Source organism: Pyrgilauda ruficollis, unplaced genomic scaffold (assembly GCF_017590135.1).
Source record: "Pyrgilauda ruficollis isolate IOZ18807 unplaced genomic scaffold, ASM1759013v1 scaffold12, whole genome shotgun sequence".
In the NCBI taxonomy this organism is placed as follows: Eukaryota; Metazoa; Chordata; class Aves; order Passeriformes; family Passeridae; genus Pyrgilauda; species Pyrgilauda ruficollis.
Genome location: NW_024510321.1, coordinates 18,709,454 through 18,734,674, shown reverse-complemented (window position 1 = coordinate 18,734,674; position 25,221 = coordinate 18,709,454). Strand labels below are relative to the sequence as shown.

Sequence of the window (25,221 nt, the reverse complement as noted above, 5' to 3'; positions counted from 1 at the left end):
GTGAAAGCAAATCAAATGTAGCAAACATTAATGTCCTGCATGTTTTAAGTCTGCCATCTAAATAACTACATTCTTTTAGGGGACAAAAAGTGAATTTCCATAAAGGCCGAATCCCTCCCATTGTGCTCATCATGGAAGAAAGGCCAGAAAGGTTCACTTGGCTGAGACTCTCAGATGAGCTGCCTGAATGTCATAAAGTCAGCCTCTGTATCCAAAAATAAGTGACGTAAACCAGAATTCCAGGCCTCTAACAACTAGGCAGTATGAGGGAAAAAGGATACAGGAATGAGGATTCTTATATCACACCATCATCAGCTAAATGTCTCTAGAGTACAGCAGAAATTTTAATCCAGACTAATGCTTAAAGGCAGATCTCACATCAGTTGGGCTTCTAATTTATTTTTTTTTTTCTGGGAGATAGAACATCAATTTTATGAGAGTGGGCTAAAAAAAAAGATGCATATTCTAACAGATTCAAGCTAAGATTCAGTGTAAAATTTGGTGTCAGATACTCTAGTACAAGCCAAGGACAGATACCAGAATTCAAGAAAAAGAGCAAGAAAAGTGAATTTTCCCCTTCCAAGGTGTCAGTGGAAGTCTAAAGACATTTATCTTAAGTGTGTAAAACCAGCTAAAACAAATACCTATAAAGCTTGAGCATTTTTTTGAAAAGTAAAATTCCATACTTGACAAGCAAATTCTCATTATCTATATTTTTTAGCAGTAATACCACTGTTGCACAAATTTTTCATGTCAAGCCCACACTGCAAGACAGAATACTTGCATTCAAAATAAAGTCCAATTAAGGAATCTTTCAAATCATTATTATCTGCAAAAGATTTATTTTTCTGAAAAAAAAATTCCAACAAAAATATTCTCTTAATACTAAGATACTCTGCTGTCAGTCTGCAATAAGGAATGATCATGGTAATTCCAGAAGTTAGGAAATTACCTTTTGGTGGGGGCTTTTTCTCCCCTAAGATGCATTCAACTTGAAAGTTTACGTTTCTAAACCTGTGGTTCCTTTTCATCATCTCAGAGAAGCAGCAAAGAAGTCCAAGTAAACCAAACTTTTAATAATATATGATTCAAGGAAAAGATTTTATTTTAGGGCTAAGAAGTTGATAATAAATAAAGGAATATAATAATGTAATAACAGATGTTCTCATGCACTTAACACATACAGTAATGCTGGCTTACACTGCTGTTTGGACAAATTAAGAAGAGGTATTTGGCAATATTGTAAGTTTTGAATAGTTTAAAGATTATAGAACAAGAAATTCTGCTGTTTTTACATTTCATTTATACAAATTCAAATAAATATTAATATATCTATTTTTTCCTCAGATTTTCTGTTCACTTTTAACATGCCCAATAACTAAGCCACAGTAATATACAACTGCCAAGAAAGAGTATTTAAGAATTATACTTATTCCTAAAAATGTATCTTATTTATGTCACATTGTGTAAGCTCTTTAGGTAAAATTAGATTTTAGGAAAAACTGCAGAAAATTTAAATTCATTAAAACATATCCAGTGCAAAGGCCAGTCTAGTCCACACATTATGGTACTGTAATGTAAGCTAATATAATTTAAATAATAAAACATGCCTATATGATTCTGAGAAAGCTGAATATGTTTTATGTTTAAAGATTTGACATCTAATATGCAGATTCTGCAATATCAGAATTTTTCAAATCTTCATGAGATGGCAAAATAATGGTAAGACTTTATAAGTAGGCTTTTTTTTTTTAGGATAACTCACATTAACAGTACTACAGTGGCCAAAAAAGACAAACTATTATAATAGAAATCAATCTGATTAAAAAATTAAATATTCCAATTAACACTGAAAAAGTGTTTGTAATCATTATTTACAATTCCTCAATGATACCAGTGTATAACTCCACACAGTCAAAGTGTACCACTCCCCGAGCAAGCCGCAGTTCCGGCTCCCGCGGGGGATCCGACGGCCGGGTGCTGTTCACGGGCCAGCGTCAGTTCAGGGAAGGAGATCGGTCTGTGCTCCAGAGCAGTTCTATGTACGGCCACTTGGTCTGCAAGCAGCGCTTCACCGGAGTGTCGTCGGTCTGCAGCATGGGCTCTTCAAAGCCCATCACAACTGCTGTGCCTTCCACATACATGACCTGTCAAAGGAAACCCAACTCTGTCAGCCTGTTCAAAAATTGGAAGATGAGATGAGTATTTTCACCAGGCCAGGAGAGGGTTTGTAATAATACACACCACATCTGTGAAGTTTTACATACTTCCTTTTTTAATGAAATGGAAGTATGAAATTGAAAAACCCTGATCTTTCAATGCTTCTGCTTACATTTTGGGGTATGGAACCACTGGAGATTTCAGGGGTAATTTTAAGGACTTAACTACAAGCTATTCCAAAGACTGAGTAGGTATATTTTCTGGAAGAAGTCTTACTTAAGTCTTTCTTGCTCCTTATGTCTCTTAATACCTTACAATCTTTTACTCTAAATTCTCCTTCTGGAATTTAAAAGCAGTCATGTTGTGTCTGGTATATCCCTTTTTTCAAGAATGCTGGAAATGAAACAGGTCATCTTTGTTTCCTCAGTAAATGGCTCAAAAAAAAAACCCCTAATTTTTTGATGTGAGCATGTACTACTAAAAAAAAACTCACAAAAACTCCTAAACAACCTAATTTAGATGTAGAGTTACTTCTAGAAGTTGCACTTTGCGTGTGTTACATCTCCACTGTCCCTTGCAGTTCAGACCCCGCCTTATGACAGGTAGGTGTGAGAAGTGCTCTTTTCAAAATGCAAAGTTTCAGAGACCTGGTTTGGCCAAGCAATCCAGTATAGTAGCTCAAATACAATTAGGAGCACAAAGAAGTTTCCAATTCCAAATATATAATTTTGGAAGAAAATTATCAAAATAATAGCTTTGTAAAAAGTCTGTTTCAAGTTAGAGTATTTTGCCTTCAATTATATTCAGTTTTGTTTGTGACTGTTATTAGGGCTTAATTGCAAATCTTACCTTTTCATTATAATTAGATTGCTTCAGTCCATTGTAATGGTAAACAGTGAATGACTCTGAAACCCTGGAGTCCTAATAGAAAGAGAACAGTTAATTTCATGTTGCATCCATTGTGCCTTGGTTCTCTTCTCTTTACAACTAGACAGATGCATTCAACCAGTAAGACTTGTGAAAACTGTTAAAAAGTGCCATTTCTTTTAGGTGACAAAAATCTTCATTTTACCTTTCTTATCAGAAATAAAAACAGATGTCAGTAAATTAATGAGTAATGCCACCAAGAGCAAGCCATGAATTTCTGTGTTCACCTGGACGATCTGAAGTACAACTTCAGCACTGACCTTGGAGAAGTAGTCACATGCATGATTATTTATGATGGTTTGGATGCCAAAAAGTTTTTTACTAAGGACCAGATCTCTGGCCCTCTATCTGAGAGCTAAAAAGCTAATATACTCCCATGCTTGTCTAACTACACTAATTTTGAGGACACTGGCTCTGCTGAGGTCCAACAGCAAAGCTACTGGCTCTTGGTGATCTTTGTCATTCCAGGGGTTTAAATGCTGTAGTCCTAAGAGGACTGAAAGCTTTGGATTTCACTGAACCAGGAGACACACATCAGGTGTAGTATCAGCTCTTTCATGCCTACTGGACCAGGCTCCTAAAAAAAGCTTATCCCTTTTTTGAGCATATGGAAGTAAAGGCTGCAATGAGAGCAAATCTGCTCAGGTTACAGTACATCCATCAGATTACAAAAACCCTCATTTACTCTTGAATGATTCACAAACTCTATCCCTCTATGGGTCTCTCAAAGCCATCCAGGCTATTCAGTGGAGGGAGGGTGATGAAAAGGAAGGTAAGAAGTAAGTCTGGTAACTCTGCTTACAGAAGTTGCTTCACAGACATAAAGAAAATTAAGCCTTCCTGGGGAAGGCAAGAGGACCCATTCATTGCCCTGAGGAAGTTATGCTCACCCAGAAGGGAAAAAAAATGCTGTTTTTGAGTTCCTGTACCATGGAAGTTAAGAATTTTGTGCAGTTATTGTTTCCAAACAAATAAAAAAAAACCCAAAAAAACAAACAAACAAAAAAACCCAAAAAAAACCTAAAAAAACCAAAAACCCAAAAAACCAAAAAAAATCACAAAACCAAAAAAACCCCCCAAAAAACCCCCACAAAACAACAACAACAAAAACAAAAACCAAAAAAAAACCAAGCAAACAAACAAAAAAAAAAAAAAAACCAATCCCAAAACAAAAAAAAAGAAAAACAAAGGGCTAGCACGGAATTCAGGAATCCCCCTCTTCATGTGACTGGCCTAAGTAGTAAGGAGTCAGGCTAAATAGCTTTGAATAATTTTTTCTAAGCCAACAGTTTTCAGAAGGAAAACTGAGATAACTCCACATTGAAAGCAGGAAGGTAAGTACTTTTTAGGAGAATAAGAATAGGGGTTTGAATATTCTCAGCAAAGGAATCTAATCTGGATCTCCCGAGCCCTAGCTAGATGTTCAAATATTAACATCAGCAATTCCAACCATCACTGGTATCTGCTATTTCCTCACAGTATTTGAAAGAAAGACTTTCAAAGATATTCATCTTCATTTCTACAGAATTTCTGTTTCAGAAAGAATTCTGAGCAAGGTGTCAGTATGGGTAAGGGCTACTGCTACCTGATCCACAAAGTACAGACAGATTGAAAAAATGGATACTGCTGGCAGGTTCCAGTCCAAAACATGCTGATTGCTCAAACAGCACCCATAAGGCAACAACAATTCCCATGTTTTTTACTGGAGCCAGTGAAGGTTTAACAGGACAGGAAACACAGTGTTTGGGAATCACATGTAGCAGGGAATTAGCACTTGACAGACAGGCATTGACCCAGGGGCTCCAACTTTAACAGGAGGCAGAGTTCCTCCACCAAGGTGACCAAGGCAGGGTTCTGCCCATGATTGCACTGTGCTTTGTTCTCCAGCTTCCCCGCTTCAGTCAATGATGCTCTTACAGGCATGAGAGGCAGCAGTCCCAAACAATGCCTCTTTTCTCCTCCACCTCCCTATGGCCCATGGTACTGGACAGTTTAGGCACAGCCAGTTATGGAGGATGTTCTTTGGCATTCTGAACTTCATTCTAAGCATCGGGGGCCTAAAATGAAGCAGTGGAGTCTTCCAGATTTGCAAATGTAATATAATTGTAAGAAACAAATTCTCTTCAATTGTACATGTATTTCCACTTCTGTATAAACAAATGAAAGGAAGAAACAGTTGGCAAAAATATAAACCAGATGTAATTCTAAAAGGCCAGAGAAAATGAGCACCAATTCCTCTTTCTCCTTCCTCCAGATGATGAAAGCCTCTGAATGATATGATATATTCAGTCCCTACCATCTTTGGCAGTGCAATTCTAGTGTCTTCTGACTGACCAGAATGTTTCATAGTACAGAATGTTATACCCAGTGCTGCACAATCCTAACAAAAAGAATCTTGCTGAAGGCACTTAAACCCATCAGCTTCACATTTCCTTGATTGTAAAAATTAAGCCACATACTTTCAGTGACAGATTAAGCTAAAAAGTCTTTAAAGAAGTACTCCTCTCAGCCCTTCCTCCACCAGCCTATTCTTCTACCCCAGGAAAACCTGCTCTTTTTTGCCAATACAAGCATGTGCATGGCCATGGAACAAGCCCCCACACATCTGCAAATAGAGCTCTGATCCAGACCAGCTCCCTTTTCTGGTTTACCACAAATCTGTTTAAAGAGGCTCCTGGGGGCAGAGAGGCAGTGTGAGAGCAGGAAAATGTGATCCAAGGCAAAGAGGAAAGAGGACAGCAGTGCTAGGTTAACACCTGCCTCTCAGTAGTGGTGCAGTCTTAAAGAATATATGGAACAGACTGAGTGTTTGAAAATAACATTCCAATACCCTAACTTCCATGTATGTTAAATCTAAGTCTATAATGACTTTTTGGTTAAACTGTCAAAAATTTTACATTATCAAGAAATGTACGTAAAAATAGTTTTACATGTGTTTACAACCTTTTCCCATTTGCAAGCAACATTTTTAATATTGATAAAACCAGTATGGTCATTTATTCTCAGAAAAACCAAACTCAGATGAACTTTCTGAGTAGGAAACAATTCATTGTCATATGCAAAATGCTTATATATTTCCTGAAGTTAAATTTAGAACAATGGAGTTTCCTTCCAGTGTAGAGCTGACAAAATCATGGATGTGTTACAGAAAACAGAAGTCTACCATTTGTGGTGGAATACAGAAGTTATCTGCTGATTAGCTGAGTTGAATGAACACAATACTTATTAAAATTTACTCTTGTGATATTCATGAAAGTTTTTAATGAATCTCAAAGCCAAACAGATTACAAATGCTCTGCAGCAATGAAGCTATATTGATTACCTGCTCAGGGAAGAATTCTTGCAGAAAGGGACCCAGTAGTATGATGCCCAGTCCTTCTGGGTCTAATTTGGTCTTCATGAGGTTTACACTAAGATAAAAACATTGAATATAAAAGTATGAGTAAGACACTTTTATTCTTGCATGACTAAGTTATGCTGTGCTACCACACTACTGACTGCCAAGTATAGCAATACTATTCTATTTTTAATTGTAAGTGACAACTGCACCAGAATGGCATGCAAGTTGCCAAAACATGGTTATTTTTAAGTAAAAGTAATCTGTTATTTTAAATTAAATAAGTGATAATTCTCAAGGACCACCATATTTGGTAAAATAATTTGAAACCCATATAATCTAAAACCAGGTTTACAGCCCAAAAGGCATTTTGCTGTCTTGTAAGCATTCTTTAAAGATACAAAAACCAGTCATCTTTCAAATATAGCTCTGTGACTGCCAAACAACCTGTTTTTAAACAGAGATTTGAATACCTTCCAAGATTTGCTAAGTACACTGCAATAAAATTAAATTTAACAGATATATTTCTTATTTGCATCACGTACTCGGTATCAAAGAAGCCAGAACCAACAATGGAAATACTAACAATACTAATCTGGAAGCCTTACTGCATGACTACAGTCTAATTTCAGGTCACTGCAAACAAGGTCAATTGTAAGACTATATATCTATTTAAGCAATATATTTCTACAGGCAGCAGATTGCATCTATTTGCATCTACCTAGCCCTCTGCTTGAGTTCCAAGCTGTACCGTACACAAGAATGTCCTCACTGGGTCAAACCAACAGAGCGCCTTGCCCAGTGTCCTGTTCCTGACACTGGTCAGAGTGGATGCTTACAATAGAGGACAACAGGGCAAACACACATCCTTAGTTTACCCTCCCCATTTCCAGCAGTCTGCTGCTCAAAGACATCTTCAGTGACAGGCAGTATCTAAAACACAAAGATATATATTTTTCTTTCCATGCATGTACCTAATTGGCTTTTAATCCATCTGTATTTCTGGCTCTTAATAAACTCCACTCAAAAAATACAAATTAAACTATGGATTCTAGAAATAAGTGTCTTCTATGTTTTGAACCTGTCACCTGATTCAGTCTGATGACACCTCATTTTTGTATTGTGTGAAGCAATTAATAGTAATTCCCTATTTACTGTGCCAATGGTTATCTATCTTTTCCAGGTCAAACAGTTCTAACCTAGCTTTTCCTTGCACTAATGGCATTCTGTGGCTTGAATTAGCCTTGTTGCCTTGTTGATAGCTTTCTATAATATTCTTTTTCCAAGATGGAGTGAAACATCAGGCATTTGTACAATGATGTAACTCCTTTGAATCCCACTCCATAAGTCTGACTATCACTACGAGTTTAAATCTCAAGATCTGTTTCCTGACCAGTAATATCTAATTCACAGACCCACAATATCTATGTGAAATCAGCATTGCTTTATCCCCTGAGCAACCAATCCACATTTACTTTATTGATACTTCTCTGTTCCTATATCTTCTAGTAACTTCTGCTGCTCTCACACATCCTTTTTTTAACATCTCAAACACATTTGTATCAGCAACAACCATACAAATCCCTACTGTCAAACCCTTGCTAGTAAAATAACAAAATTCACAGACTTAATACAAATTCCTGTAAAATTCCTCTAATTATCTCCCTGTATTAAGAAAAAGTGACATTTTTATTCCTTGATCAATTCTTTATCTACAAAAAATGTTCCTTCCTATTCCACGTTTATACATGATACATTTACATGTGAATTTTCCCTAGACTGGCCTTCAAATCCTTTTCTAAGTCCTATTGTTCATTTGTCACCTTTCTCATTCCTATACTGTTTGGTACCAGTGCAGCTCACAGTGGTAGGTAACCTAAAAGAGTTCAGTAATGTTATTCTGACATTTCTTCAGGATTCTGCATTTTTTTTAATTATTTTGACACTTCAGAACGTTACTTACTTAGGACCACCCATCAAAAGGTTAAAGTGTGGAACCACTCTGTAATCTTCTCCAGTGATGAGGAGAACTGCTCCCTACCACCTTCTCTGCTGAATATGAAGAACTCACTGCACTTGTCTAATGGACTTTGAATACTTTTAAAACATTGGGAATAATCTATCAGAACTACAAACCTCTTGCAGGCCCCTTGGCACTGATGGGCTCAGAAGAATACTATTAGATTTGTTTTATAACTTATAGTTATACTTGTTAGTCTACAGATTTTACCCCTGCTTTATATTGTATTTACATTTAACATTCCATAAATTCAGATTCTTCCCATTTTTTTGGTGTACACAGCTGCATTTTCCTTTAAGAAGACACACTCTCAGTTTCTCATTGATGTCTCTTTTATTACTTAGGCCTTTAACCAACCCCCAGGTCTCTTTTGTTGGGGGCTGTGAGCAGAAGGCGTAGTTTCCAAGGTCTTTTTGATTGTTGCACAAAGCATTTTGTCCTTTTGGCTACCGCTTATGTTTCTTCACCTTTAAGTAACTTCTTTTCTTGGTCCTAACATAGAACTAATAGTAAGTTATTTGAATTCTTTTTGTTTCTCCCTCAACACACAGAGGATGTATTATGCAAATCTGAAGAGAATGGCTCTGTTAAGGTCCTTGGGAGAAGAATTTTAAAATTTGTAACACTGAATGTGGTATCCTATAAACTATGCTAACTTATTATTTTTTAAAAAAATCACTACTCAAGTGAAACCACGACTGAGAACTTGCAAGATACTGGATTTCAATCCTTCTATCCCTCATTCTGACTGCTCTCAAAGTACAAAATTTTGGCTATGTCAGTGGCTGTTTGAAACCTGCCCAATGCTGCAGCAGAATTGCAAAAACATTGTGTTTGCAAAAAGAACCATTACAGATAGTTTTAAAAATGAACTTAGAGTTATGTAATGAAATTAAAGCAAGGTGTATATACTCAGTAAAGAAATACAAGAGCTATTTAAAAATACAGCACCATGTAAGTTTTTAAATATGGCCACTGTACAAAATTCAGTCAGTTAAGCAGGAGGGCAGATTTAATAAACTTGGATTGTACTGTGTTTCAACTGAGGTTTTTTCCTTCAGCAAACCATTAACACCTTTCACTGTTACTGGTACCACAGCAGAGCTACTGAACACATATGTGATTGTGCTTCAGTGCAAAGCTTGGCACCTGAACTCAAGAGGTTACAAGTGTTGGGGTGATGGCCTTCGTACAATATTGCTGAGAAGTGTGTGGAACAAAAGCCTCCACTACTGGTCAAATAGACAGAGAGCATAAAATGTTTTAAGCAAACTAAACCTACACTGATGGATGTGCACAAATCAGTGCCCTAAAGGGCATCAAATGAGACAGGTGGATTCTCAGATACATTTACTGAAAGACTAGAAAAGTTTACTAAAAACACACGCAATGACATTCAGTACTGGCTAAGTCACCTTGCTAATTCATGTCTGCTCTACAGAGTTTTCCCCTCTACAGTTCTAAAATTCTAATCAGATCTGATCTTCATACATTCTGAGATTCTGAGAAACTTTAAGCCTTGAATTAGATAACCACACATTTAAATACTACATTTGGAGGTAAGGCCTTTAATTTTACTTAAGAACAAACAAACAAAAAAGAAGCAAAAAAGCCTGTATGGAGTTTGAAATACATTATTTATACTTGGGTTCCACACTAAAAAGACAGAAGATCTAGAACCCAAACAGAGCAGGTTCTCAAGATAATAGGCAATATGTTTATTTAGACAGTTATATAAGACTGCATATTCCATGGTTTGATCATGACTTTTCAATACAGCAGATCTTTTGACTGGCTCTTTGTACATCAGTTTATATTTTATGTGCTATGCACAATAAAATAGGATAGGGCTGTGCCACAAATACCCTGAAAGACAAACAACCAAATGGAAAACCGCTGAATGAAGAAAGAGGATTTCTGCAGAGACAGTAGAATAAAAAATTCAGACAGTAGAACAAAAAGGTGAAAGTCATCTTCTCATATCTATTAAACAATGGCTTTTTTTTCTTTCTCCTCCTTTAAAAAAAATGTCTTTTGCAAATTTCATCCCTTATTGCTGTAATATGAATGTGAGCCTTTTGTCTTGCACTTTCTTTTGGTTTGGGTATCTCTTTATTTCAATTTTTACTCCTATCCTCCAGAGAACAACTCAGTAAACTTCATTATAAACTACACTATAAACATCTGAAAGGACAGAAAATAGGCTCAATCACATTTCAGATGGCTCTGGTAAGTAAACTCACAGTCTCCACAGTCGTCAGTTTTGACCCAACTAAACTAACCAAATGTTTACAAGAGAGCAGAAGCAACTTTTGGAGCAGTAAAAAAGTACAAGTGCTTGGCTCTCCTTTCTGGGTTACGCATTTAGTCACAAAACATGGTACATTTTGACATTGAGAGTTAACTGCTGTCACTTAATATTAGTCTTATCTGTCCATATTAGAGCTAAAACATTTGAGTTTTAACTCCAACCCTGGGAATCAATGTGTTATTTCTGAAAATAAATGGCAGTTATAAACACTACTAGGTCCTGAGTGCTGCTGGAAACAAAACTGTAACTGAAGCAGTTTCAGCTTCCAACTCAGCATAGAGATCCAGTGGTAATCCAGACTTGCCTCTGAATACCTTGACTGATTAGGCTTCTGACACATCATTTCACCTACATTAATATATAAAAATATAATCCTGACCATCTCCTGAATATATAGTAATGCAGTAGGTTTGAGGGGTTTTTTTTTGCTTCTAATTATTACTACCAAAGTTAGAGACATCTTAATTTCAATTCCGTCCCTTAAATTTAAAGCTTAAAATTTGAAAATAACACTCTGCGCCCAGAATGAAAATAATCCAAACTAGGGGAAAAATACAAAACCAAAACCAACCCAAAATGACAATAGATATGTGGTAAATGCAATCAAGAAAAAAAGCCTTAAATGATAATTCATGTCATTAATTGATACTTCTGCAGTATTTAAATCTTATTATACTTACTATTCAGGATCTGAAACAAGGTCCAGAGCCTTCATTACATCTTCTAGCAGTGTGTCAGGTATAAACCCATTATCTGAAGAAGCAGCAGAGTTTCTTGTGAGGTAAAGAAACAAAATGCTTTCCAGAACAAATTTCACTTAAAAATACAAATACAGCATGTCTTTATATGTAAAATTTGCAAGCAAATGTTGGGGTTCTAGAAGGAAAGGAATTTTCAAATGCTTTCCTGGCACTAAAAAAAAAAAAAAAAAAAAAAAAGGAAGCGCAATACAGAAACTGGATTTATCATCCACACACTTAAAAGCTTAACACTTTCTAAGAATTCAATCTTTATACAGAGTTCTCATGACGTACCTTGGGATAATAACTGCACTGTTTTTCCCTTTGGATTAATTAAAATAGTACCTGAATGCTAGACATCCTCTGTTTTCCAAAACATAAGAAAATTTTCCGTGTATGCTGCATACATTCCAGAACAAAATCTCATGAAGAATAAATCATATCAGATCAGTTGTTTTATGAAAACTTAATATAGGAGAAATAAATTTTATTCAAGCTTTATGTTAACTACAAAAAATATAACAAGGTTAAAAAACGTCTCTTTTCAAAAACTCTACTTCCTATTGCACAAATTCCTTTACTGCAGAATTCTCAGATAATTTCTTCATAGAATTACGGAATGTTTTGGTTTAGAAGGGTCCTTAAAGATCACCTAGTTCCAACCTGCCTGCTGTGGGCAGGGTGACCTTCCAGTAGACTAGGGTGCTCAATGTCACTTGTAGATTAACTCCTGTACAGGACATTTCTTAAGGACTAGGCATTTCATTCCTCTCTTAATGAGTACATTTCTATTAAAAAAAACTTATTTCAGCATCAAATACAGCCCTTACCCTCAGGGTCATATGTCTGGAAAACTCTTCTTGCTTGTTCTGAAGGTGCTTCAGGAGCAACCAGGGCCATGTCCTATGGAATTAAAAAAAAAAAAAAAAAAACAAAAACCAAAGAAAACTTAAAAAACATTCTTACTTCAGATACAGATTACTAAGAAAATATTTAGCCATACTACACCCAGTTGGAACCTAAGTTAATAAAAACTTCAATACAACAGAAGAAAAATTAAAGTAACTTGGCAATTTTGCTGACAGTGACATAAAACAATCAAGAAGTATGCTAAAGATTATTCCACAAACTTCTAGGCTAATTACATGCAAATCTTTTCGTGTGGATGTTGTGGCACAAAAGCTAATTGGAAACTACAGCTCCAGTCATTTGTACTCAAGAACTCCAAACGGGAAAGTGCACAGGAGAAACTAATTAGGGAGAAGTCCCTTTGTCCTGCTCATCTCTCCTGATTAGAGCAAATTGAAAATTGCTTGCTTCATGTACTGGAAATATAAATGCTAGAGTTTTATATTAATTCAGTATCATGATAATGTAATTTTAAGGATCCATAAATACGACTTAATAGAAACAAATCCACTGTTAAATGAAAAATTTTCCACTGATTTTATAAATGAATGATAACTAGAATATTTAAAGAAAACCAATATTCTAACAGTGTACCTTCATGTTCACATGTTCTAAAATGCTTTAAAGTACATTCAGACAAAAGGACTAAATTAGCTCAACACAGCTGGTTTCAGGATGCCAAATAAAGAATGAAGTTGTGCAGTTGTTGAGCACATAACCCGTCATAATGGGTAACACTTATTATATAAGGCACATACACACACTATGAAATTTTGTAGTATTTGACCAACTCTTACATAATCTGGAATACAAAACATACTAAGCAGGAATAGATTTCCTTATCACAGTGTATTACAATAAACTAATGTAAATATTGCTCGGTTTAAAACCAGTGATGCCATAGCACATAAAGCTTATTAACAACAAGATGATTAGTGATTTCAATATTCAGGATTTAACTCTGAAGAAGGAATGTTTTAGTGGTAGTTTCTTATTAAAAAACTCAGCAGCTCACAAAGCCTACGTAACAAGAGAGAACACACAGAATTTCCAATGGTATGGAAGGATATAACCCAAAGTAACTTGCAATGGCAAAGATACAGAATTTCAAATGTAAACTACATAGTTTTACTTTGGTTTACGAGTATGCAGTTCCTTCCATACAATCTTAATGTAATTCAAGAATAAAGACTACCATTTGTGCTGTCCTGCCTACCCACAAATTATCTTGTTCATGTAGTACTTTCCACAATTTCATTTGTGTGTGACACAAAACAGATTCTTTAAAGCAAGTCTTCTGCTACTGCCAACAATTTTTTTCATAGTCCAATTACAAATAATGGGTATTTCTGTTAGGATTTTAATTTTCCAGGTCCTTAGTTTTTCAGTTCATGTATGTATACATGGGAAGAACTTAGAGATGAAGTCACTAAATGTATTAGTCATACTGAAAATTCTCTCCCTTTTAAAGGAACTTTCAAATATGGTAAAGACTCCAAATTGTTACATATTAACATTTTTTATTCACTAAATGTGATGTACTGATGCTCTAAGCAAGTAACTTCAGATAGAAACTTAGAAAAGTCTGTCTCTTGAGTCAGATAACCAAAAACCCAACCTCTCTTACCTGCAAAATAATTCAAAATTTTCACTGAGATTGCTGTAGTATAAAAACGCAATCTCCTTTACATACAAATACCACACAACCTCTTAACTTATCATGTCATTCATTTCCACTATGCAGATATGCAGATAACTTTAAAAACTTAAATTAGTCCATATATTTGTACTGGGGGAAAAAAATACCATAGGTCCCTCATGCAGTAAAGCTGAAAATGTGATAAACATCTAACAAAAACATATTTCAGCTGCCCAAGCTGATATTTCACCATATGTGCCAAAATAAATTCCCCACCCCAGCCTTATGAATTGTATTTTGATGTAACCCATGCAGTGAAAGTTCCATATAAGGGAATCACATAAACAGTTAATTACAATAATTATTTCCGATACTAAGAACAACATGTCCCAAAAATCATGTTTCACCCATTGGCTCTTGTGATACACAAACAAGTCATTTTATATTACTTTGAAAAGTTATTCTCATCAGTAGTACCAGTTATTTTAAGATCCCATGCTTAGCCTCAGAGGCAAAAAATATTCTTCATAAGTTTTAATGAAAACATTCCCAAATTTTTAATTCTACCAATCCAAAGCAGAACATAATGGCTAAGCCACACTGAAATCCTGGCTATGAATTTTTTGCAAAAATCACACCCTGAAAGATCCATTGCCTTGAAAAATGAAATCTGCTTGCATATGAACTGCTTTATGGTTTTACACTATCATTACTGAGTGATAAGTGCAAGAATTATATATTGTAATGCTAACTTTCTTCTTAAAAATTTACCTAAAAACAATATAGAAATACTGATGGTTTATCAAGTTTTTATCTTGCTATAACTTAATCGCATCTGGAGAACTGAAGCTTATTCAATACAGTCTGGTATTACAGAGAAAAGTGTGTATTTATCAATGCTATAATCAGTGGCTTTCAAGGCATCAACTTTTCCAAAATGGCTTCCTAAGAAAACAAGGTTGATGGGATCTCTGAAAGTTATTCCCATCTCTCTAGCTGACTTCTGAATCCATTGCCCAATTTCAATTTTACAGGAGTCTCACAACTAATTGTTGAAACTGGATGCCAGGCAGACCATCTCAGTGAGGAGTTGGTTCAAAAAGAAATTTCATTTTATGTGTCAGCAAGGTTCCTTTGGAGACTGTATTTTGAAAGAGAAAAGACACTTCACACAATCATACTGATGTACTATGTAACTGTATCGTTATAATTTGGACACACAGGTCTTTCACACACAACTGGAATGCACTTCAAATTGGATAGTGCTCTGAAATTGGAACGTCCAACTTCAGATCCTCCTGTGGCTGTAATCATTCATTTGCAACCAATCTCCACATCCACTCTACGTACCCCAGAGCACACAGAGAATATTCTTCTTCAAAAGGTGAAGGGATCCTGCTACCAAAGCCAGAACTGAAATACTGTTTAGAGCAGAGATATAACAACTCACTTAACAAAGAGAGAATAGAATTAATTGAATGCAGCTTTATTTGGGGGCAAGGAGCAGAAGTGCCATATGTATCACCATGCATACAAATGAGTTTGTGTCCTAAAGGTATCAGACAGTTTTACCTGTAGGGACTGGCTAGGAAGTGAACCAAAAATTAAAATTTAACACAGACTGATATCAGTTGAAAAGCAGGAAATGTATTATCACTACATTAGCAAAAAAAGGTTCAAAGACTAGAATGACGTAAAAATCCAGTTGCTGGCCTTCATTAAGATGATGAAAGCTCAACAGAATTTGGGCATTGCTTGAAATTAATTAGCAGCTTTTTTTTTTTTTTTTTGTAGGTTTTCCTAAGAGCTATTTATCAAACCAAGGAAAAGAGAATCCTTAAGATCTAAAATGGGAGACCATTATTACCATTACACAAAGAACTGAACAGTTATGGAAAGGTCACAGATCTTATCTCCTCTTAGGCATCACTGAGGAAGTACTGAGACTGCTGAGGTATGAAGTTACTGGTTCTAAAAATATCAACATATCATCTACTGTCCATCTAGGCAGACTATTTTGAAGGGTCTGTCTGGAAAGGGACAGTTAGAGAATTATGCCATGGTAACAAAGCAAGTCAAATCCTACAGCACTTACCTGTGAAGTCAATCATAAACCATTTGATGTTATTTGACATAAATTCAGTTTAAAAGACTACAAGTCTGGCTCTGAACAGAGAGATGGCCAGTGAAGACTAGTTCAAGACTCCCATTTGTGTTCAGGGACATCATCCACACCAGCAGCTTGCAGGGGGCAGTGCCCTTGGTTGCTGCAGCCATGGCAGTGCCCTGCACAGACGGCTTACCATGATTTTCTTGTGCAGGCCAACAGAATGTGCCATTGCTCTGCAGCACACTATCTTCCATGAGAGAAGACATTAAAAAATGCCAAACCACTGGAGCATACCCAAATAATACTTGAAGAAGTATAAGATTTCTTTCAACTTGAGAGATGTATAAGGAAAAACTGAAGGAAAGGTCCCAGACTTTTCTGTCACTATACAAGAGCTCTGTGGCCTCAACTATTTCCACTTCAGAATAGTAGGTGTCAAAGATCATATACTGTATCCTCCTAAGCCTTGAAGGAGGGCTATAAATCTATCTGGGATTCAGAAAATGCCAAAAGAAAAATACTTTCCTTGAATAAGAAGAGAGGAAAAAGACACAAAAGGAAGAATGCCACCCCCAAAGTAGTGGAATTCTTATCAGAGGTTCAGAAAATAAAACACAGGCCTTGTAGTTTAGACCAGGAAAAGACAACAGTTAATCTCAAAGTGCTCATCAAGGGACAGTGGTGGTACTAGAGGAGAAACATTCATGACAAGCAATTTGCTGCAATGGGGTAGTTAAAAGGAAGCAAATTGGCTCTAGCTGTACACTGCCTTGCAAAAGTGAAACAACTACACTTACTCTACAGTACCTGCAGTACCTTGCTGAGGACAGAGGAGAGCTCTCAATAGGGAAGAAAGAAAAGCTACATATGGACTACAAACTTTTTTTCACCTTCACCCATAGTACCAGACAGAAAAGAGAGCCTGCTTGATCCAAGGGTGGGGTGAGGGTGTGGAAGAAAAGCAAACACAAACCAAAGAAAAAGAATTAGCAACAGAAATCTGAGGACTCTGCCAGCCTATTCGTCAGGAAAGTGGGGCTTTTAACATACACTCAAGTAAGTTGTAGAAACCACAATATATCCTCCATTCCTTTGGGAGAGGGTGGTTTAATAAGACAGCCAACAAAAAAAGCCACAGTGTTGCAGATTTTAAAAATAAGAGAAACTCAAAAGTATACAGCAAATACCTATTTACAGTTACATTGCCACAGATGTTGGTGGTTTAGTTTAAAACATCACAAGAAGGCAACAATTCATGTGGTGACTCATTAAAAAATAAGAGCTTCTTCAACATGTTCCTTGCTTTCATGGACAGATTACAAGAGATTGCTATAAAGCAATAAAGATTAGGTATATAGTATTTTTCTTATTCAGTTACTAGCTTGTTTTGCTCATCAACACAAAATGTCTTTGTTCTGGAAGTAAAAATACATTATTGGAATTACAGACCAAGAGTCAGCAAATTTGAGTTTACTGGAATTCTTATCTAATAACTAAATTACATACTACTCTCCAGTCACAAGCTTAATCTGAAAGGGCAGCTTTTCAAATTATATTCACATAGCTTTTTTTTTTTTAAAGACAGAACACAATACTATATAACAACAAAACTTTGTTCTTAAGAGGAATCAAGCTGGAAGTGAACAAATTCCATGTTTTATGACTTCCAAAACCTCCACAATATAATTAATTCAAGATGAACTCTAGCTTCTATTATTATGCCACAATTTTCTATGTAAAAAAAATTAGTATCTAGTATCAAATACTATTTATACAGCTAACACTATTTCAGCCTATAGACATGAGCTGATTGCTACACAACACAGTGGTAAGTATTAACATATTACTAATTCTACTTGGGAATTACAATAAAGAGGCAGGAAACGAACATGTATGTCAGGAACATTTGATAGCAAAGTTTAATACCAGTCAAGATGGACTGCAGAAATTTAAATCTTCCTAAGTACAGTTTTAACAATACTGAAAGCTGCACTTAATGTTGGAAACCAGACTACAGTATTCAGTTTCCCATTAAAACCATATAATTCTCACTTGGGATGACAAAAACTCTCTGACTTGCTTCAATCCAGAATGATGAAATGTGTTTCGAAAATAGACTGGATCAATTCTTTTATAAGTCAAATAAGCCAAATGTTTCTAAAGGACAATTCTGAGCCTGGTTCATTAACCTAACAGTAACATTTTATGGCTTTTCATTTGAAATGTACAAGCTCTGTGAAGTAATGAAAAAAAAAGTATATTAATAATGGCACAAGATACACTGTTATTTAGTAACAGTAAGTAGTATTTCAGGAAATCTTTATATGCACATGTTGCTACATGTACAGAGAAAATACTAAATATTCACAAACATCACAGTTTCATATATTATAAAAGCAGTATTGCCATTTATGTTCGTCTTTGAAGTATATTATTTCAGGTAGCTAATTCTAACAAGTAGCAGAATAGAGCAATTAGCGTCTATAAAAACAATGTTTTATTATTTTATTAATATAAAACATGTGATTTTTTTCATTAAAGCTGTATTATAAAGCCCATCTCACTTCACTCCAACTGTATGAACTTGCTTAACTACACATAGGCAGTGAATGAATTTCTTCTCTAAATACACCTTAACTGCTTCAACATTTTCACACCACAGCCTCTGACAACTTTGGCACCCTCTGTAACAGTTATTTTTAAAGTACACATATAAGATACCCTAAACTATCAGCTGGGAGAGGAAAATGGTACTGGACTCCCTGTAACACACAAAGAAAACAGATTTCAAAAGCTTCTTAGGCAAAACAAACCAACACTGGAAAAAATGTACTTAAATATCTAAATGAGTTTGTTATATGAGGTGGCTATGAGGCTGAGTTTTAGAAACAAAAAAATATGTTATTCACATAGCTAATCACGTGTAACTTCTTATGTAAGAGGAGAAAGATAGAAAATTAAGGCAATAGCTAAAGCATCAATAAATGTGCTTCACCTTTGCTAGGAGTTCAAATGTCCCTCCTCCATAGACAATCCCTGTCTCTGCCTTTTCTCTGTCTTTGTATCCTTCCACATTTAGGTCTTTCAATTCATTCATTTACATATCCTAACCGGAAAGCAGAGCTGCCTTATCAAAAGAGGTCAGAGATATCATTTTTATTTTGTATGCAACAAAGCTGTTTTCGCTATGAAAGGAGTAAATAAAGGGATGAAAAACTTACTTTTCAATGCTTTTTGAAAAGTGGTTAGAAAAGATCTAAAAGTGGTTAGAAAAGATTTGGTTGCTAAAGATCTTTGTGACTGTACTTGGATTTAATCTGATGCTGCATATGGATTTACCCTATGTTCCTGGGGATTCCACAGCTGCCACATGTATTAAGGTTTTGTGGATCAAACAACAGCTACAAGCCAAACAGACTTCAAACAGGTTCCTGCCATGTATAAAATGACCCAAAGTCTCCTGATAGAGATTCTCTACACAAGTTCACTCTGTCATGTCACAGGTCTATTAGACAGTGTGTGAGTTTTGCAAAAAGCAGAACTTGGCAAAAAGTTTCAGAACAGGACTACAAGAGTTACTATTTTAAAGCCTATTCTTATTACTGAAGCATATGTTGGCATGTTGGGAGTCTCATTTACTGTTTCTAGTTCCTGCATCTATCCCAGCAGGGTTTGGGAACATGGGAATAAGGCAGGCTGAACAGAGAATAAAAGAATATGTAAGCCTCTACTTCCAAGGATACATGGTGCCCTGCTTAGAAATAACATCTGGTCTTCAGACATTTTGGAGAAAAAACATGCAAAGAGACAAATGGCCTCAAAATAATTTCCCTGTTGTTTTGCCCAAGAACACTTCACTTAAAAATATCTTTAATAGGCATTCACTAACTATATTTAAAACTCTGTTTCCTAAGTTCTGTAACACATTAATGACTTCAGGATATTTTCTCAGTAATAAAAATTGTAAGGGGAAGAATGATTCCTCGGATTCCATCCAGAACATGTATTTATAACAAGGGAGCAAGGATTAACAGCCACTCATAGAGATTCACTTCCTCAAACAGAACACACGACAGGCAGATCATCAGTTCATAAGCTGAGCAACCACTGTGTCACATGGTGAACACTACATTCCCAATACTTAGTATTCCCAGTATCATTGTCTGGTATTAAAAATATGCAGTTAGTAGGCTACAATTAAAAGATAAAGGGAGGGTGCTTTGTAAAGCAAAGAATGGATGGTGTGAGCCTGGCACTATCAAGGTTCATGTACCTTTTACCTCATCTAACGGTACATGAGGCATCTGTACAAGTTGTTAATTTTATTTGCCTTCTCTTCATTGTATTACTATTGTATTAAATTCCATATCTTGGAAGACAGTGGTTTAACTTTTAGGGCTCTTAAAAAAATTCTGTGTGGAAATTACTCCAAATTTCTCATTCAAAATACAATTTCTGCAATAATTCCACAAAGATAACCCCTGATAAGGAATATACTAGTTGCTGTCCTAAACTGGCTTATTTACTGACCTGGTCTGGTTTATAACCTTTGACAATCACACAAATATGCGGTTGTTGGGGGGGGCGGAAATAAAAAGGAAACTAAACTCAACTTTTTTCCCCTCTCCATGTGCTGAGGTTGCATCTTATGACAAACAGCACCTTTTACCTCTGCCATAAATACATAAAGACTGTGCCAAAGCCTGGTGTGGACACTGGGGCACAGCACTGCATTTACAGGATTTCTGGAAAGGATGTTCTGCTGCTCTTAACTAACACTGTTTTAATTCTTCATTTGATGCCAGATTAACTATTAAGAAAGCTAATGTCATCTTCCTAACTGAGTGTGTATTACGCTTTTCACTTGATTTGGAATTACAAACATCATTTTTTTAATGCAACAATTTGTTAAATATTGATTTGATTTTTAAATATTTCACTACTATTAAAAACTCTATTAATTGTATTTTAACAATTAGCCAGTGTGTCTATTAATCAAAATTTCAAACCCAGAATTATTTACCCATTATTTACCCATTGGACTCAGGCCCAATGTCTTTGCTGCTGTATCAAATATAACTGGAACCAATATTGGTTTCACAGTTAAAAGGGATACAGAATGATGTAAGTTCAGCCTTTGTTTCTATCCAGTACCTCTAGTTTCATAATTTGATAGTGACTTTATAATTTATAAAACTGCATTTAGAAATTTATTTGATGTATTTACTATTTGCAAACCACTCTGCATATACTACAGAAAAGAATGAAACAACTAAAATGTGTTTCTTTAAAAATCAGTCTTTCCATTGGTAAGCTAATGTACATGCAAACTAAACGTTGCTTATAGCCTCCTCCTTCCAAAGACAGGAGGCTGCAATTCCTTCTAGAAGTTTTCCTGTGAGGTAGGACCCAATTTGTTACCTTCCAGCCCCAAATTTCAGTTCACATATGAAAGTCACACATGCTAATAGGAGGAAAAGGAAAATGTACTCCTCAGGACAGCACACCCTACAAAGAGGCAGGAAATGACCCACCATTTCTATACTACTCTGTGCATTTTTCACAACAGGTGCTTTATACGTTCACCACAAGCTTTCCACTAAACACAGAGCTAGCTCATGTTCAGAGATGATGTATCCATCAAGTTATGGCCCAAATATGGTCTCAAGGAAATGATTACCCATTAGTCTCAAATATATTCTCACATATTTACTAACAACTTAGTGCTAATTTTTAAAAATCAGACAAAAGTTTGTTTCTTAACCAACTGAAATGCAAATGCAGCAAGCAGAAAGTAAACAGAGCGCACACTTCGAAGGGAACTAGGAAATTGGAAAAGTAAATTGATGGATTACCTCTAGAATAACTTTTCCTCCTAACTGTATTTAAAATATTGAAATGATTAAGGAGACAGTCTTCCTAAAAATGTTTAATGTGATATTCATGGTCATTACTTAGCCATATTTTCTTTCTAAGTTTTCCTATTCAGAAGTGCTGCTGCAATAGACTAAACTGGGAGCATAACAGTTTGTGGGAAATTTCTTCCTTTTTGATTTGTGGATCTAGAAAAGGTTCTCTTATTGCACTGGTTTTCTATCCTTTATTCTCTCATCCTTCCTTCCTTTTAAAGTGTAACTCATGCAACAAGTGGTAGTGTTTTATTTTCAATTTTTATATCTAAGTGTTGCTGGATCAAAAGTTTCTATTGGAACTGCCAGAACTACTCCCCATTCCCCCTTTTACAATATTGTATCTAAGCATGGAAACAGCATGCCCAGAGTCAGTTCAAAGGCATTCTCTCATCTACCTGAGCACAGAATAGTATCAAAATGTGCAACATTTCAGGATGAATTCTTCTCAATAAGTATAGTAACTCAGAGGGGCTTTGCCTTCTCCAGTATTTAATTTTTTTGCAGTAAAGCTGAAGTAGAGACCATAAAAATTATGAGCAGACAGAGATCTGCTACTTCCTAGCAGCTATCAGAATTGGCTGCTCATTGAAACAATGTGGGAAATGGGAAAATAAAATGAAACAAATATTTTTCTTGAGCAAGCTAAAAACTGCATGATGGCTACAGTTTCTCATGAAAGCCAACTCCACTTAAAACCAAAACCACATTTCTAATTAAACAAAAAACTAAAACCAAACACCCCCCCTCCTTAAAAAAAAAATAAATCAACAACAACAACCAAGAAAACCCACAAAAAAAACCCCGAAAAATCACACAGGCTTCATACATGACAAGGCTTCAGATTTTTTATCTTTAGGGAAGACAAAACCACTGAGACTCTGGGTAAATTGCTGTCATGAACTGTTTCATTAGAAACAAATATGCCACCACATACTGTTGCCTCACATATAGAATCTCTTTTACTAGAATGAAAAATTTAGACAAAATCTAAAAGTTACTTGATAAATGCTGGTGTGAAAATCACTGACATGAATGTAACAAGTACAAGTTCTCCCACAGAAAACCTTCCAAACAAACAATAAACAAACTGTTCAGAAGTACTTGTTCACAAAAAGGACCACACATTTGTCATAGGAACTAATTAACCTGCAAGTAAAATCAGAGTAGACCTACAAATAGCAGAACAAGCATTCATACTTATGCTCTGTGATCTTGCAAAGCTAGAGTAGGTTAGAACCTTTCAGAAGTACTTTATTTTGATATGTCCCCTGCCAACAATGAGACCTCAAAGCTGGCCTTTCTACTAGAAAACTCATTTGGAATTGCTTATCAACTCATGAAATACTGCATTAAGAACAACTTAAATTCATCTAGCAATAGCATTTACGCTACAAATCTTCAACCAACCAGAAGAGTAACTTCAATTATTTTTGGGAGCCCAGATTTCCCACAGGAAACACCCTCCATCAACAGTAATTTTAAAAACGGGTCTCTTCCTGCAGAAAGGTGCTCTTAAATTCACAATAGGAATATTTGAGGAGTTAATGCTGATTTAGTCAGGTGAGTGCTATTGTCAAAAACAGAACAGCATTCGCCTCCCTGCTCTGAAACAGCACACAGAAAATGGGAACCCTACTTTAGTCTAGAAATGATTTCTGCTGTTGCTTCACACATCTATATCTTTTCCATGTAGGTGTCCAGACTGTTCCAACAGAACCAACTCCTCTTACTCCTGAAAACTACAGACCCTATATCCACATGCACTGTAACCATTTCCGGAAGTGGAATCTTCAAAATGTGATAATTTCTTCTCTGATGAAAACATACATTTTCAAAATTTGGTTACCTGCATTTACTGGTCATGGGTGCATAGATATTTTTCACTCCCTTCCCTAAGTAGAAGAGTTCTTAAGTTAAAGGATACACATAGGTTACTTTTGTAGAAACCAAAGCTGTTAACGCATACTAATAATGACTGAATTTTTACACGTGCATTTCATTTCCTTTCACACCACTGACAATCTCTGTTGGTGTTCTGAGCTTAAATGCTGCACCAACTAACACTCCCCCTCGGCCCTGCTCTGGTAAACACCACTGACCCACATTTAGGCTCTCCTATAGCAGTGTCAGTGTTTGGTGAGGCGCCCCTCAGCTGAACCCTGATGAAGGAGATTGTTTAGGAAGAGAAGTCAGTGTTCTTTCTTCTGGGAGACAATGCTATCAAGGATGCAGAAGAAAGGCCCTGAGAATGTGTAGAACAGGTTACAGTGATCAAAGTCAGAGAAATAAAAAATGTAATCCAAAACCAATGTGGTTCCAGGACAGGACATTTTCCTTCAAAAGCAGTAATTTGTAACTTATTCAGATTTCTCAGACAGGCATTTTCTCTGCTTATCTGACTCTTCAGATATGCCACAATGCTGTAACTGAAAATGGAAAGCCAATTCTGTTGTGGCCTCTGTGCTCAAAGACATAGAAACAAAGGAAATTTTTTAAAGACCTACACAGCTGAAGTGTCCCCACAGCTTCAATCACCTGAAATTACCAGACACATATTTATTCCATGCTGTCTTTTCACTTCCAATGAGTCTGAATTCAAACTTCAACACAATGTGGATTTGCATGTCACAGACAGTATTTAGAAAGCACCTATTAATCTCCTGTTGTTCTTCCTATTGCTTGCAGCGGAACATATTCTTGTTATATTTTGCATAACATTGCAACTTGTTGGTATTCTTTCATACAGTGTCTGTCCACACTTTGACATTCCTAGAAGTTCTGAATTGTCTCAGCTTCTCATAACTTTCTATGAATATTATAAAAATAATTACAAAATGCCTGTACAACATTTCATCCAGAACATCACAGCCTTATTCAGAGCTGCCCCACTTCCTACTCTCTCTTATCTCTGCAATAAGAGAAAAAAAAAAACAAAAAGACTGTAGTGATAAAGCTGATTGTTAGAGAACATTTACAATATCACATATTTGCCTTCACACCGTGTGACAGAGCATGCAGAGAAACTCATTGTGTCAGATGAAAGATTCCTTGTTTGCTTTTGTTGGACTGAAGCCATTTGAAAGTTTTTCTATTCACTGAAAGGAAGAGTAGGTAGGGAGAGGCAGAAATGATGGCTGCTTAGATTTAGTAACCTAC

General features: G+C 35.9%; 1 protein-coding gene across 3 annotated transcripts in view; it reads right to left on the bottom strand.

Moving 5' to 3' along the window:
• Positions 1-825: 825 nt before the first annotated feature.
• Positions 826-25,221, bottom strand: part of MINDY3 (MINDY lysine 48 deubiquitinase 3) — a 49,866-nt gene continuing 25,470 nt past the window's right edge. For all 3 annotated transcript variants that reach the window (XM_041487600.1, XM_041487609.1, XM_041487618.1), the window contains 5 exons: positions 12,326-12,398; positions 11,436-11,508; positions 6,410-6,497; positions 3,010-3,081; positions 826-2,147 (listed from right to left, as the gene is read on the bottom strand). In XM_041487600.1, coding sequence (XP_041343534.1) covers positions 1,998-2,147; positions 3,010-3,081; positions 6,410-6,497; positions 11,436-11,508; positions 12,326-12,398 — 456 coding nt within the window. In that variant the 3' untranslated portion in view covers positions 826-1,997. The remainder of the gene's footprint in view (positions 2,148-3,009; positions 3,082-6,409; positions 6,498-11,435; positions 11,509-12,325; positions 12,399-25,221) is intronic.